Source organism: Acomys russatus, chromosome 27 (assembly GCF_903995435.1).
Source record: "Acomys russatus chromosome 27, mAcoRus1.1, whole genome shotgun sequence".
NCBI lineage: Eukaryota > Metazoa > Chordata > Mammalia > Rodentia > Muridae > Acomys > Acomys russatus.
The window spans coordinates 7,726,855-7,741,230 of NC_067163.1; the positions used below are offsets into that span (position 1 = coordinate 7,726,855).

General features: G+C 52.0%; 1 protein-coding gene across 1 annotated transcript; it reads right to left on the bottom strand.

Annotated features, from left to right (window-relative positions):
• Positions 1 to 3,350: 3,350 nt before the first annotated feature.
• C27H13orf46 (chromosome 27 C13orf46 homolog) lies at positions 3,351 to 13,401 on the bottom strand. Its single transcript, XM_051169789.1, has 8 exons — positions 13,100 to 13,401; positions 10,788 to 10,839; positions 9,521 to 9,683; positions 9,388 to 9,435; positions 8,391 to 8,441; positions 7,059 to 7,126; positions 5,157 to 5,238; positions 3,351 to 3,416 (listed from the first exon to the last, which is right to left on the bottom strand). Exons 1-8 carry the CDS (start codon positions 13,287 to 13,289, stop codon positions 3,351 to 3,353), a joined length of 720 nt encoding a protein of 239 aa, XP_051025746.1. The 5' UTR covers positions 13,290 to 13,401.
• Between the last annotated feature and the right edge of the window lie 975 nt (positions 13,402 to 14,376).

The window sequence follows — 14,376 nt, forward strand, 5'->3', positions numbered from 1 at the left end:
ATTACCTTCTTGCGATTACTTGGGAAACCACAAGCCATGCCAAGTAGATGCCGAGCCAGCCCAACAGGAGAGCCTGCAAGGTCATGCTCCTCAGCCCTGGCAGGGGCCTGCAGGGTAGTGAGCTCTGAGGTTCTGACTCTGTCCAGCTTCTGTCCTTTCCTGGTCTACTTAGCATGCCAGGCCCTTTTGGTTCCTGGAATCTTTGACTGTTCCCACCTCAGACAGCAAACTTGGCAGCAAACTCAGGAGGATGCCAGTGGATTCCTTGCCAGCCGGTCCTCAGAGGACATGAGTGGGAGGGGAATCAGGCAGGCTTGTAGAGGGAGAAGCCCCGGGAAGGCTGCAGGCATGTCTCAGCATGCCTGGGCCTGTCCCACAGCCTGGTTCTGCAGAGCTGCTGGCTGGGGACTTTCCCCGTGGCTTGCACTCCTGAGCTTCCCCTCTCTTTCTCAGGGGCAGACATGGGACTGCAGGGAACTTTGCTCCGAAGCTGCCTAGATGCCAGGGATGGGGTGCTGAGCTCACAGTCAGGCTCACTAGACGGGCGTGGCGCTGTCTTGTGATGGGGCAGTTGACTTCGGCCCTGAGCATTTGGTGTTCACCCAGGGGCTTATGCTCTTATCGCCCTCATACAACCCTGGGGCTTATGCTAAGCCTGAACTCTTTAGCCTCCGTCTAGTTGAGGCCACAGATAAGAACATAATGGCCATGGCTGGTCATGGAAATGGTAGAGTGGACAGAAACTCCTTGGAGAACGGAAGTCAGGTTGGAAGGGTACTACTTGTGGGGGAGGGGTAGATCTCTTTGGAAGGGGACATGAGGGTTGAATGTGGGATAGAAGCCAATGGGGAATGAAGTTTCTGATCGTGGGCACTGAGGATAGGGTAGGTCCTTCCACAGGGCTGGATGGAGCAATGGATGGGCTAGCGAGAGGGACAGAGCTAGGGTGGGAGGTCTGGGTAGCCCATGAGGATGCATGCTCCACCCCAGTGCTGCTCTGTCTTGGGCTCTGCCTCAGCTTCTTGTCCTCTCCCAGTGTTTCTGTTTCCTTGTCCGTAAGGCAAGGGCCACCCTTTAAGATGGTCTAAGCTTTGTCAGAACCGAGCAAGATGGGCTGAGACAGCCTCCCTTTACCCTGGAGAGGGTACTGAAGCCACAGGTCACAGCGCACTTAGCTCCGAAAAAGCTAGGCTTACACAGGGAAAGTTGTCAGAATTCAGACCAGACTGGGGCCCACCTGCTTGTTCCTTACCTAAAGGACACAGTGAGCTCCCCACTCAGCGTGTGTCAAAGGATCTCTAACCTCTTAAGCAAACTCCTCAGGTGCCCTGACTCCAGGAGAATGACAGGCATCATCCTTACTCCCCCTACAAAGCTTACAGGTCGCCGGACTCCAGGATATCAAGTGGACCACAATAGGCCACACCGCTTTGCATCCCTCAAATTGCATACTCTTCCCTGGTGATGCAAGACTCTCCTCTACCGCCCCGGCCTCTCTCTAGGGAGTAAGAGACAGCCTGGCCTCGTGGAACCTCCCCATTCCTCTGTACCTGTACAAGGGGACCCACCCCACTCTGCCTTACTATAGCCTCCGACATGCCTGGCTACAGCACTTGAGTGTGAAGTCTTTCCAGAGCACCCACACGTACTGCTGTACACACACACTGTATGCTCTTCTAATCAATTTCTTACCCCAAAGGACAATCTACCTCGGTGGCCTTGGGATTCTCTCAAACCTTGCAAATATGAGCCCAAGTTCCATCAGGACCGCACATAATGCTGGACTCCCATCAGTTATGAGCCCAACAGGATCTTCCCCCGATAGGGGGCAGACGATAGACCCTCCCACCCTGTTTTTGTACCTCCTAGTGACCATGGCAACTCCAGAAGCCCATCATGGAATCAAGCTTCTGCTACCCTGTCTTCAGGGAACTCACCATGTATACCGACTCCTTGATGAGTTCAGATACTTACAACATCGGATGTACGTGTTTGAGGAACTTTTTGCTTTCTGTTTTGTGGGGCAGAGGGCAGGGGGATCACATGGGAGAATAACTAAGGGGGTCACATGGGAAAGTGATTGGGTAGTCAACATTCCCAAGCACCCTTAGAGAACCAGGTATCCAGGTACTAAGGAGGGCTGAGGCTCAGGGCCTGAGAATGCAAGGATGTGGGTACAGGGAGGGCCAGTTCAGAGGTGACCTTGTCCCCTCTCCTCCAAGCAGCCTGCCTGGAGGTTGTCTATTATGACATGGTAATTCCAACGATGATGCATTCATACTGTGTTGTTTAGTGAACAATTAGCTGGCGCTTAGCATCTGTGACAGTGATGAAGTGGCATGCCTGGTGGTCCTGAAGGGTTGGTTCCTAGGGCTGAAAGCAGAGCGGTTTGGAGAATGTGCACCACCAGGGGGCGCCATCAGACAGAATAAAGCGGCCACTGCCTAGTCCTGGTGTTTGCACAAAACAGCCTACAAGGGCAACAGCAATGTAGGTGGAAGAGAGAGGAGGAACTGTGGGAAGGATAGTTGGCAGCAGGAGGAGAGGGGAGAGACTGGTACCGAGAGCAGCTATCACAGGCCTGCACAGCTCACAGGGCACCTTCCCCAATTCCCTCCCTGTACCTGCCACTCCAACTCCATGAATCTCCGGTCCTCATGTCCTTAGTAAACTTGATTAATATTAATACTGATTAATTAAAATGGATTCACATTAATATTTACCAAAAGTCTAATTTTTATGAAACTTTTGGTGGGTAAAATAGGAAGTATCAAGGGCTATTGTCTGTCCCACTGTAGGCAGGGCCCATGGGGTCACCAACTTGGTCCATGTGCTGCCCTGTCTCTGGTACCAAGTGGCACTTGAAAACAATTATCAGCGACAATGCCTGTCAAATACCAAAAACTTTAGAGTGAAAAACTCAGGGTCGACCTGGGTGGTGGTGGTACGCGCCTTTAATCCCAGCACTCGGGAGGCAGAGGCAGGCGGATCGCTGTGAGTTCGAGGCCAGCCTGATCTACAAAGTGAGTCCAGGATGGCCAAGGATACACAGAGAAACCCTGTTTAAAACAAACAAACAAACAAACAAAACCAAAACCAAACAAACAAAAAACTCAGGGTCAACGTGATGCCAACTTGCGACACAACCTACCCCTGACCTGAACAGCGGTCCATGTGCCCCTCCCTCTGCAGTGACCACCTGTGGAAGGTGGTGAATGATGCCATTTTCTACCTTACCTGGGGTTGGCCTTGGATTGGAGGAGGGTCTCTTGCCTTGGGTACCCATTGGCTGCTGTTGCTCTGGCCCTGCCCGTGGGGAGGATCATGAAGCTGGTCCAGGCTGTCTTCCCTTAGTCTCCAGAGAGCTCTACCGGTGGCTGAGTCAGAGGGGTCCTGTCCTGAGATGACTGGCGATTCTAATAAAGTGTCTTGGCTGGGAATATCAGGTCCAAAGAGGATAGGACCCTACCGGACTGAGTCATGGGGGCTCCTGGCAACTGCCAGGCAGTGGGACATGGGACCCTAGAAGCTAGGTTGTGATCCTTCCCTGAAGTCCAGCATCACTTGGATCTGAGGAGCCACTGGATTATAAAGGTAGGTATACCTCAATAGCCTCTGGACACAAGAAAGGCCTCTTGATGGATGAGTCTGGTGTCCTTGCTACCCGGGGACAGAATGCAGGCACCTTTTCTCTCTCAGGCCCCAGATCTGTTTCATCCTTCTGGTAAAACTGGCTGCTGCCCAATTAATAGAAGCCCCTGCCCTGATACTGAGCCCTCAGCCCACAGATGATCACCCTCTTCTCCTCAGGGGCCCTGACCAGTGCCAGCCAGGACCTCTTCTCTGATGGGGCAAATGACACTAAAAAGCCACCTGGCTCAGGGTTCACAGAGAGAGACTGTCACACAGGCAGGAAAGGGCGAGCCAGCACCCAGGCATGTAGGGATGCTCAGAACGAAGGCCCTGGGTGTTTCTTCACTATGGTAACCACTTCCAGACCTGGCAGATGCTGGGACCCTTGACAGACACACACAGAAGGAACTGGATTGCAAAGATTTAAGCTAAGCGTTCTCCTATCCAGATGCCCGGCCTTGGCCAACACAGAACTGCCATCCAGACACAGCAACAGGCAGACAGGTAGGCAGACTCACGCTGATGCCTGCTCTAGGGCAAGAGTCCAGAGTCCATGGCTGAGGCCTCTCCTTCCACCCTCACAAACAGGCCAGCGCTGTTTGTCTCCAAGTGTCTGAGTACCTTTCCTGTGGGTAGCTGGAGAACAGGACTGGTTCAAACCCACACAGTGGGCCTAGAGGGTTGCCTCACTTTGCTGTATAGACCCACACGGAGGGCTGTAGAGGCCCATTTATTGACCATGAATAATGATATGAGAAAGGGCTCACCCTCAGCTAGGGGTCTAGGTGGAAGCTGATGGGCGGGCCTCCCTCCTCTCTGCACTCAGGGCACTCCCTGGAAAGTGCAGCTTCAGAAACCTGTCCTATAGCTAAATGACCTCAATTCTTATCTGTACTCCATGTTTCCCCCAGGGAAACAGCAGAGACATACACATATGTTAACTCATCTGTGGCCTGTGGCTTCTGACCTTTGACCTCCAAGTGTCTCGTCACCTGCTTTGTGTGCCCGTGTGTATATAAACATGGACATGGAACATGCCTATACATGACCTTGTACATTTATACTACGTACTAGGTATGTACATGTATGTGTGAATGTGTGCACTGTGTACATATGACTGTACAAGTGTGGGCATGTGTGTGTGTGAGATATATGAGGAGCTAAAGAACACGACCCGTTACTGGGCAGTGGTGGCGCACGCCTTTCATCCCAGTACTCAGGGGATTATGGGGATCAGAGGGTCTAGGGAACAAGGAACAACACAGTAAACTTTCTCAGAGCTTGGGGACAAATTTACCCAGGCGCCACTTCTCCGCTACCTGCTCCGCTCTCAAATGAGCACACCACTCCTGTGCGCATAGTAGCTCAGAGTCCCAGCCCTCCCCTGCCCTTACACTGGGTTTAGGCCTACGGATGTTTTACATGGTGGTACTGAGACTCATGTCCCTGGGTGGACCAGGAGGCATCAGCCACAAGGAGGGATCCGGGGAGACACTTGCCTCTGGCCTGCGGATCTATTTTGCATTTTCCAAAGCACTGGTGTTTTCCTTTGTTGTCTTCTTCTTTGTGGAGTAGGGGATACAGCACACCCAGCTGGTCCTTGTCCTGTAGGCCAAGAACACGCAGGAAGTAAGAGCGCCCTTCCTGCCCTGTAACGTGCCAGCCTCCTGGACAGCAGCCCCAACACTGCTCTCAGACCCCACCCCTCCCACTCCACAGAGGGACGCAGGGCTTTCCCCCCAGCCAAACCAGAGGCCACGGGCGGCTGGTTATTGTTCTCCTTTGGGTGCCTAGGTCTCTTGTTCTCTGCCTAAAGGGACTCCTTAAACACAAGAGACCAGCTGAACCTTGTCCTCCTCTAGGCACCAAAGCTTGGAGGTAGAGAAAGGTAAGCTCCATCTTTGCTCCCCTCGCAGGAGGCAGTGGTTCCCAGTGTGATGAGAAGGTGATCGATTGCTCAACTCATGACCAAAGCTTCCCAACGGGACTGCAATGGGGCCACTGACGCGCGGCAAGCTCATCTCACAGAGGGGTCTATAATGTTGGAAATAAGTCAGGCAGGTGGTCACGGGAGAGGTACAGAGGGTGTCCCAGCATCTGATCAGGTAACTAGTCCCTACCAAGTAACCGCCAACTCTCAGGGCTGCTGTGGTACCTACTCTCCCTGGGGTAGTAAGCATTAGGGATTGGAACCCAGACCCAGACAACAGATTTAACTGTCCGGTCCTCAGGATAAGAATAAAGCCACCTGACGGCCCAGTGTCTGTGGCCAACTCCATCCAAGAACTGAAGAGAAAAAGAGTCACTTGGAAAAGTGTGGACTAAGGATTATGACAATCTTGGTAAAAGTTGATGTGGTCACTTGTCATTGGCCTGGTCATGTGGAGGTCAGTCAGGGGCCACTTCCCAGTGAGAATGAACAAAACCTCACTCACTGAATTCCTTCCCCCAAGACGTAAGAGCTTGAAGCATAGGCAGTAACGGCCGTAACAAGAGTCCATCAGCTGCCCACCAACTAAAGGCTAAGTGGAGCACTAACACTGCAACGTCTTACCCAAGAGCTGTGATCGTGGGTGGCCTATGGTCCAGAAGGCACCCACCACCCTGCACAAACCCAGCCTGCGTCTGAGTATGACATCAAAGGTTGTGCAGCCTGGCAGTGCATTGGCTCTATAAAGTAGGGTTAGGGGTGATTCTAAGGCTCCCCCTTCTCTCTGCTATTCCACATGGCGTCAGTTCCCTGAAAAACGACATGTCAGCTTTACAAACCCAATAGAGATTATTTTGAAAAATAGAAAAAACCTCTAAGCCAAAATACTAACATGGACATTAATTCTGAGAGGTGAGAATTTGAGTAACTGCTATTTTGTGCTTTGTATTTCTCTGCATTGTTAGAAATGATGCAAAATAGATCCGCAGGCCAAAGGCAAGTGTCTCCCCAGATCTCAATGCCCTCCTTGTGGCTGGTGCCTCCTGGTCCACCCAGTAGCATGAGTCTCAGTGCCACTGTGTAAAACGTTGTAGGCCTAAACCCAGCGTGAGAGGTTGGCTTCTCCCTCATGGCATCCATGTGACCTTCCCAGCCCAGCTCTCTGTAGCTAAGCTCTAAGCTAGAGACCCTGACACCACAACCTGTAGCTGCTGCTTCTTGGTCATTTTGCTGGCTAATGGGATGAAGAGATGTGAGTGAGGGTTGAAGGTGCCGGAGAAGTGGCACCTGGGTAAATCTGTCCCCAAGTTCTGAGAAAGTTTACTGTGTTGTTCCTTGTTCCACAGTCCCTCTGATCCCCATAATCACATGGCTTAGACATGACTCAGGGGATGGAAGGAAGGCAGGAGGGACAGTGCTGCCACCCTAGTTAGGAGTGGGGGATGTCACTCTGAATAAAAGCCCCCATGCAAGTAGTCCCCTGGGCAGTACTCACTCATCTTCTGACAAGTCCCCTGTGTCCTTGACGGGGCTCTTCTCTTCTCTCACGGCACAGGTGACTATCTGTGGGGGGGGGGGGGGCAGAACAACCTATGGGACCCACCCAAGGACAGAGAGGGACAGAGAAGGCCAGTCCACTTGACCCTGAATGTCAGCTTTACAGGAGCACGCACCAAGAAACCTGGATCCTTGTGTGAGCATCCATGATCTCTAGGCTACAGACTGGGGAGACCTGGCCCCCTGGTCTAGTCCTTCTATAAGTTGACACATCTTGAGTCCTTAAACTCAGGGTCTGATAAGTAGCCTCATAGAGATTTAATGATCAGTCTTAAAAACAAACAAAAAACCAAACCAAATGCATATTGTGTGACTCAGAAGCTAAAGGTAGTATGAGAGGTGTAATCTGGAAAGTGCCAACCCTCAGGCACCCCTCAAACTTGTCAACAGAGATAATCAGGAACCACCCAAAAAGACATCTGCCCATTACAGCAGAGAACTGGAGGAGCAGACTCCAAATAACCACGTTGGCGAGCCACTGAGACAATCTCCTCTTTTTGTGGATAATGACAATGCTGATGGTGGTGGTGACAACGGCAGTGATATTGGTCATGATTGTGGTGATATTGATGGTGATATGACAATGATGGTGATGACAACAGTGGTAGTGACAGTGACATGATATTGAGGATGAAAATATGATGGTGGCAGACATGAAAACAGCAGATTGTTGTTACAGTAGTGATAATGCTGATGGCAGTGGTGGCCATCACCAGTGGTGGTGGCAGTGGTTGTGGTGGCGGTACTGATGGGGCTGGGGGGGCTATTGGTGATAGTATGATGGTCACTGTTTTGAGAGCTTCAGGAAACAATCTTGAGATGTGGGTACCATGGTTTCCAGTCTGTGATGGAATGAATCAAGCACAAGAGGTTCGTGAGTATTTTGAGCAGTTACCAACAAAGCCATACATCTCCCATTCTCCTAGCCTTCAAGTGCATCATTTCCTCTGCAGTGTGATTTCTTCAGAATCTCTGGGTACCCAAGGGCCCAAGATAGTGCTAAAGAAAAAGAGAGACACAGACAACAGACACACACACACACACACACACACACACACACACACACACAGTGCGGGGGGCCGTAGCGGGGGAGGGGAAGGGGAGAGTGTGAGCGTAGGTGTTCCCATTTTCATTCTACTTCCAAAGTCAGTCCCCAGCACCAGCACCATGGAGGGTCACTGGAGCTTCTGGCCTTGGGTCACCCCTCACCATGCATCGGTGACACCCCACCCTACAGTTAAGGTTTCTAGGCTGGCGGGTTTGCCTGTACCTCTTCCTCAGTATGGTCTCCCAGGTCGATCTCCACAAACACACATGGTTTCTGTGGATGAAAGCAGGAATCCATGAGTGAGCTTGGAAGAATGCAGACTGCTTAGGAGGAGCTGCAAGTTTCTGTCTCGTGGACAGCTAGGTCTGAGTGGCTCCACCAGATTCTGGTGATGACAGAGGGCAGAGCCCCATGACAGTGCTGACAGCACAGTGTCCCGAGGGTTTACCCTGGGCAGGAGAGGGAGGAGTACAGCCTTCTGACCCATTGCTACTCTTTGGAAACAAGTTACTGAGATTCCAAAAGGGCACTTCCATCTTGAGTGCTAGGCAGGTGACAAGGCACTGCTGAGACATGGAGACCCCTCCTCAGCCCTGACCTACTGGAAGTACATGGATCAACTCCACAGATTTGCTTAGAGCCAAACTTCACTGATATGAGATCTACTCTACAAGGTCGGATGATCCAACAGTTACCCCAGTCTCTGGCACTTTGGCTGGCCCAGAGTCTTACCAAGGACTATCTGGTGTAAACTCCTGGTGAAAAAAAAAAAAAAGGTGTTCCACTGTCACCATTTCCTGTAACGTGGCCTGGGAAGGAGGACAAAGCTACTTTCCCTCATGAAGGTCACTGTGAACTTCCTAATTCTGTATGATGCTTGCGCAGAAGACGTACCTCAGTGGCCAAGGTCAGGCGTGAGGGGCTCTGGGGAAGGGGGGGGGGCGGAGAATCTCTGTAGGACAAGCTCAACCGGAAGGTGAAATCTTCTCAAGATCCACACCTTTAGTGACATTGTTTTGCAAGCTAGGGCAGGGTGCTGTGGGATCAGGCAAAAGGTCCAGAGCTTATCCCCCAAACCCCTTTCTGGCCCACTTGGACAGCACAGCACTCGCTCAGATGGCTTCATGGACCGCAAGCCTACAGTGCGAGCACAGCAAACTGGGAGCCGTGTACAGACAGACTTGCCCATCCTAACTCCTGTGGCTAAAGAAGCGCTTGCCTGTTTTTCTAGAAGGTGGTCCAGCTTCATGGACTCTGGCCCCTGCTCCTATAAGTCAAAGAAGACACCAATAGGTGAGTACAGGGGATGCCAGACAGGCAACAGGGGTGCGCAGAGTTGCTAGAGGCCTGACCTCGGCCACTGAGGTGCATCTTCCTTTGCAGGCATCGTCCTGTTCCCCCGTGGCACTGGCCTCTGAGTCACTCTTGTCTGTGTCTCTTTCCCCATACTTGTGGTCCAGCTTGCCCGCCTCATCTTGGTTCTTTTTCTGTCTGTCTTCCTCTAGGCTTGCCTGCCTGGAGGTAAGCAGCAAAAGGGCAGTTTGGAGTCACTGTCACAACAGGAGCCACTTATTTTGGCTTTTTTTTTTTTTTTTTTTTTTTTTCGCCTCCCCTAATACTAGGAGTTGGGTGAGCCTGTGGGCCCTTCCTGTGTCCTCCTAATAACTCATCTTGTTGGGAGACACCAGCCCCACACCCTCCAGGCAGAGACCTTAGGGCTGTGGTGAATCCGTGGATTGATTCGCCTGCCACTCATGCCTACTTAAGTGGCTTCCCTACCACAGATGGCTAGGGGAACGCGGTAGGAGCAGGGAACACAGGCACTTACTCATCATTGCCAAAGGCAAGATTCAGATTCTAGCTTCGACATGTTTTGGGGTGCACCACCCAAGGGCCCTCCAAGCTCCACCCTGTCCTTAATCTGAGACTAGACAGCTGCTGCTACAGGCCTATGTGGCATGTTGGTGCCTAGTTCTACCAACCAATGACACCTTCCGTGGATTTTTTTAGTCACCAACATGCCTCCACTTTAATATTTTCTGGTTTAGCATGCTCCACTAGTGTTGGCTCATGGGAAGTCATTTGTAAACATGCAGGCTGGTCTGTGGCCTGGTCCACAGTGACAGAGTTTGGGATCTGAGAAAAGGGCCTGGGCTCAAGCCTTCTAAGCCCTGTAGAAGACAGGATGGTAGGAAGGGCAGAGGGATGGCTGTTCTATCTGGCCAATAGTGGGGCTGGTGATATACCCTTACTGCTCAGCAAGGAGATGCCAGTGGGCCCAGTTGACATGAGCACTAGGGTGGAGCTTCCTTTCTGGGAGAGGTGCATGGTGGACGTTTGTTGAGATACCTCCACCCAGCCAGATGGATGCCAGGCAAACAGCAGCCACAAGGGCAGCCTAGGAAGTGAACAGGGCTGTGTGCGGTTCAGAGGCACACTATGGTGGGTCCTGTTTTTAGATGAGTCCCTTGGATAAACAGAGTCCTCAACCCTACCAACCATCCCTCTGCTAAAAATTTCCTTTGGGGCCCTCCAAGTCCTGACCCTGGAGGGAGGGGCCCATCCCAGAGCCCCAGTACCTCAACCCTCACATTTCAGAAGAAGGTCTCTTCCACTCACCAGGTGGTATCGTCAGTGTCACTTCTTGGGTCTTTACCTTGGTCCTCAGAGTCTGAGGAGCAAGGGCAGTTGGTTAGTACATGAGCAGTCCAAGGTATGATGCTCCCAGCACCTAGGGTCTTGTCACAGTTTGCTACCTCACAGGCTTGCTGTCCTGCCTCTCAGGGCAGGTTCAAGGCCAGCCCGAGGGTATACAGCAATGGTTAAAGAGATTTCCTTTTCTCATCTACCTTGGCTTCTTTGGCTGTGCTCCAAGCACTCTTCCATTATTCCATGCCTGGGCTCGAGCACTGAGCCCTCTTATGCCAGCCCAACCCAGTCTCTTGTTCTATTACTGTCCACCGAGACCCAGGCTGGGCATCCATGGCCACTCAATGGAGATGGAATGGGCTTGCTTAGGAACATCCGGACCACCGACACCTTCCATCTCTGAGGGCCAGCACTGGGGTGATATTATCCTCTACCCCAAGGGGCAGGAGGCAGCATAAATGTGCTCAAGGCTGAGGGGACAGTAGCTGCGGGTAATTGCGCCAGGTGATCCTGGGAGGCACTAGTTGGTCTGTGAGCTGTCCCCTGGCATGGCATGCTGCTCCTGCATGCAATTTCCTCCCCTCAACTTCTGGGAACCTTACAGTCCAGCGCAGCATTCTAAAGGGAAAAGTCATGCACAGATGGCTTCACGGAGGCCTCCTTCTGGACTCTCCTCCAGTGTTGCCATCTGTGCCAGAGCTCAGCATGGACAGCTGGTGTTGCCTGATCCTCGTGGTGGCTATGGGGCTCAGACAGGAGTTTCAAAGTGTGAAATAAGGGTTCTGACAAAAACCCGAGCTCAGAGACTGGGTCGGGGGCTGCGCTGTTCTGGAGGGTTCTGACACAGAACCAGCCAGCCCTTTCTTGGAGGTTAGCTTGCAGGCTAATTGAGGCCAGTACAGGGGAAACTTCCTCACCAGTTGTTCCTCTCATCTTTCCATGCATCCCAGCCCCCACCCTCACCCCACATGCTGTCCTTCAGAGGTGTGCTGGGCACTTTGCAACCTGCCTCCTTCCCATAGGAGGCTTGTGTCTTCCTGTGCTCAGCACACCTGGCGTTGGCCTATGCCATGTGTCCCCTTTCTCAAGAGACCTGTTCTTGTCACTCTGCCGCCTGCAGTGCTGCACTCAAGACTTGTGGACACCTGTGGAGGCAGCTGCCTGCCCAACATCTGTGAATGGCAGCTGCCTGCCCAACAGAGAGAAGCAGGAGGCTGAGGCCTTTTAGCGGGGGGGGGGGGGGATGGGGGGGAGGGAGATGGGGGACGGGACGGGACTGTTGGGGGGTAGAGGAGGCTGTTACACAACTTTGCACCTTGGCAGTTCTCACATCCTTCAGGGAGGAAAAAAAAAAGGAGGCTTCAGTCCCATCCCAGCCACAGATTGAGTCCAAAGGCTCAAAAGGATAAGAGGAGAGCGCAAAGGAAGGCCTGCACTCTGAAGGACTTAAAAATGGAATGGAGCCGGGCAGTGGTGGCACACACCTTTAATCCCAGCAATTGGGAAGCAGAGGCAGGCAGATCTCTGAGTTCAAGGCCAGCCTGGTCTACAGAGTGAGTTCCAAGGCAGCCAAGGCTACACAGAGAAACCCTGTCTCAAAAAATCAAACATACATACATAATTATTTTTTAAATGGCTGGAGAAATGGTGTTAAAAGCACTGGCTGCTCTTCCAGAGGTCCAGAGTTAGATTCCCAGCATCCACATTGGGGCTCATAACTCTAATTCAATTCCAGTGGGATCCAATGCCCTCTTCTGGTCTCCACTACAGTGCACAAACACGGTGTAGACATGTAGACAAAACGTCCATACATATAAAAATAAAGGAGTGGGCCAGGCGGTGGTGGCGCACGCCTTTAATTCCAGCATTTGGGAGGCAGAGGCAGGCAGATCGCTGTGAGTTCGAGGCCAGCCTGGTCTACAAAGTGAGTCCAGGACAGTCAAGGCTACACAGAGAAACCCTGTCTCAACAAAACAAAACAACAACGACAATAATAGTAATAATAAAATAAAATAAGGAATGGAAGCTCTCTAGCAGGCCCACCTGAGGACACATGGACACGTGTTTGTTTTAGAAGATGCTAACTATTAGGCAAATCCTTTAGTCCTGATCCTCCCCGTTAAGTGCACTTAGGAAAGAGTAGTCAAGAGAAATGTAGGATTCCTACTGCTTGGAAAGTAGCTACCGTCTCCTAATAGGAATGTGTCCTTCATGATGGCAGACTGTCCTTTCTGGAGGCTGGGCCAGGCCTGCCTGCCCTCCGGGAGGGCACCACCCCCTACCTAGCTCCTTGTGTAGTAGCTTGCGGATGCAGACCGGTGGATCTCCCTTCTGGTGCAAGCCACCCACGCTCCTGCTCCTCTGGAGTTCAGCCCCCTCACAGGCTGCCTTGGAGTATCCATGGGTTATTCCTGAGGACTGGGCTCCAGGCCCAGGTCGGTGCCTCCTGTGAGTGGTGGGATCCTTCTCCATCCTGACTCGGAGCGGAGGAGGGGAGCCACTGGCGCAGCCTCAGACCAAGAGCATCTCTGCCAGCCTTTTCCCTGTCTCTCCTCCAGCAAAATGGTCCAATGCGACCCACTCCCTGTTGCTATGGCGCTGCTGTGATGTCACATGTTAGAGTTGAATGGTTGTTGAGGGCCATCCCAGAGGTCCCTGTAGGCTCGAGGTTTTTTGAGTGGTTTGGCGACTGTGGCTTTCCTGTACTTCTGGATTCTTCAACAGCCAGGGCCTTCCAGTTCTGTGTGTCCCTGACGCCTGCACTCTCTCCCATTTAAGAACCTTCCTTTTTCTTCAGAGATGAGGACAGCAGGAAACAAAGTCAGGAGAACGTCCCTGGGGCAGTGTGATCTGATTTACATCCTCTGGGTCAGAACTCACCAGCAAGAGCACGGCTTGGTAGAAGACATGTTGGTGGTTTAAATTACACTGACATTAAAACCCTGCCCTTACAGGATGGCAGCCTTGATGGCTTCAATGGGAAAAATGTCTCCCAGCTGATGGTTGGAGGGTAAGATCAAGGAGAGGCAGGGCTGGCTCCCCTGCAGCCTCGCTCAGGGTCTACAGATGTCATCTTTATGAGACCGTCACTCAATCTGTGCCTTTGTCTCTTCTATGATGATAAGCACACTGGATTGGGGCTCTCCCCAGTGTCAATACAACACACAACTCTCCACTCAAAGGAGATAAAGGTTTATACTGAGCTAAATACAAGTGACCATGCCCCAGAACACATTCAAATGACCCTCAGCTCCATGCTCCAAATGGGAATAGTTGGTCCAAGTTTTCTTTTAAATCGTGTGTGTCTGTGCGCGTGTGTGCGTGCGCATGGTGTGTGTGTGTGTGTGTGCGCGTGTGTGCATGGTGTGTGTGTACATGGTGTGTGTGTACATGGTATGTGTGCATACGTGGTATGTGTGTGTGTGCATGTGTGTGTGTGTGTGTCTGTGTGTGAGTGCAGGTGCAGCTGCTGGCATGGTCCAGAAGAGGATGTTGGATCCCTTGGAGTTGGAGTTACAGGCAGTTGTGAGGCATCTGATTTAAGTGCTGGGAACTGAAC

Bases quoted from the DNA above. Each gene is read 5' to 3' on its own strand.
- C27H13orf46 (XM_051169789.1), bottom strand. From the start codon at position 13,289: ATGGAGAAGGATCCCACCACTCACAGGAGGCACCGACCTGGGCCTGGA. The intron at 10,840-13,099 runs GTAGGGGGTGGT...CTTGCTCCTCAG, and splicing joins GCTACTACACAAGGAGCTAG to ACTCTGAGGACCAAGGTAAA. The intron at 9,436-9,520 runs GTCAGGCCTCTA...TTTGACTTATAG, and splicing joins GATGCACCTCAGTGGCCGAG to GAGCAGGGGCCAGAGTCCAT.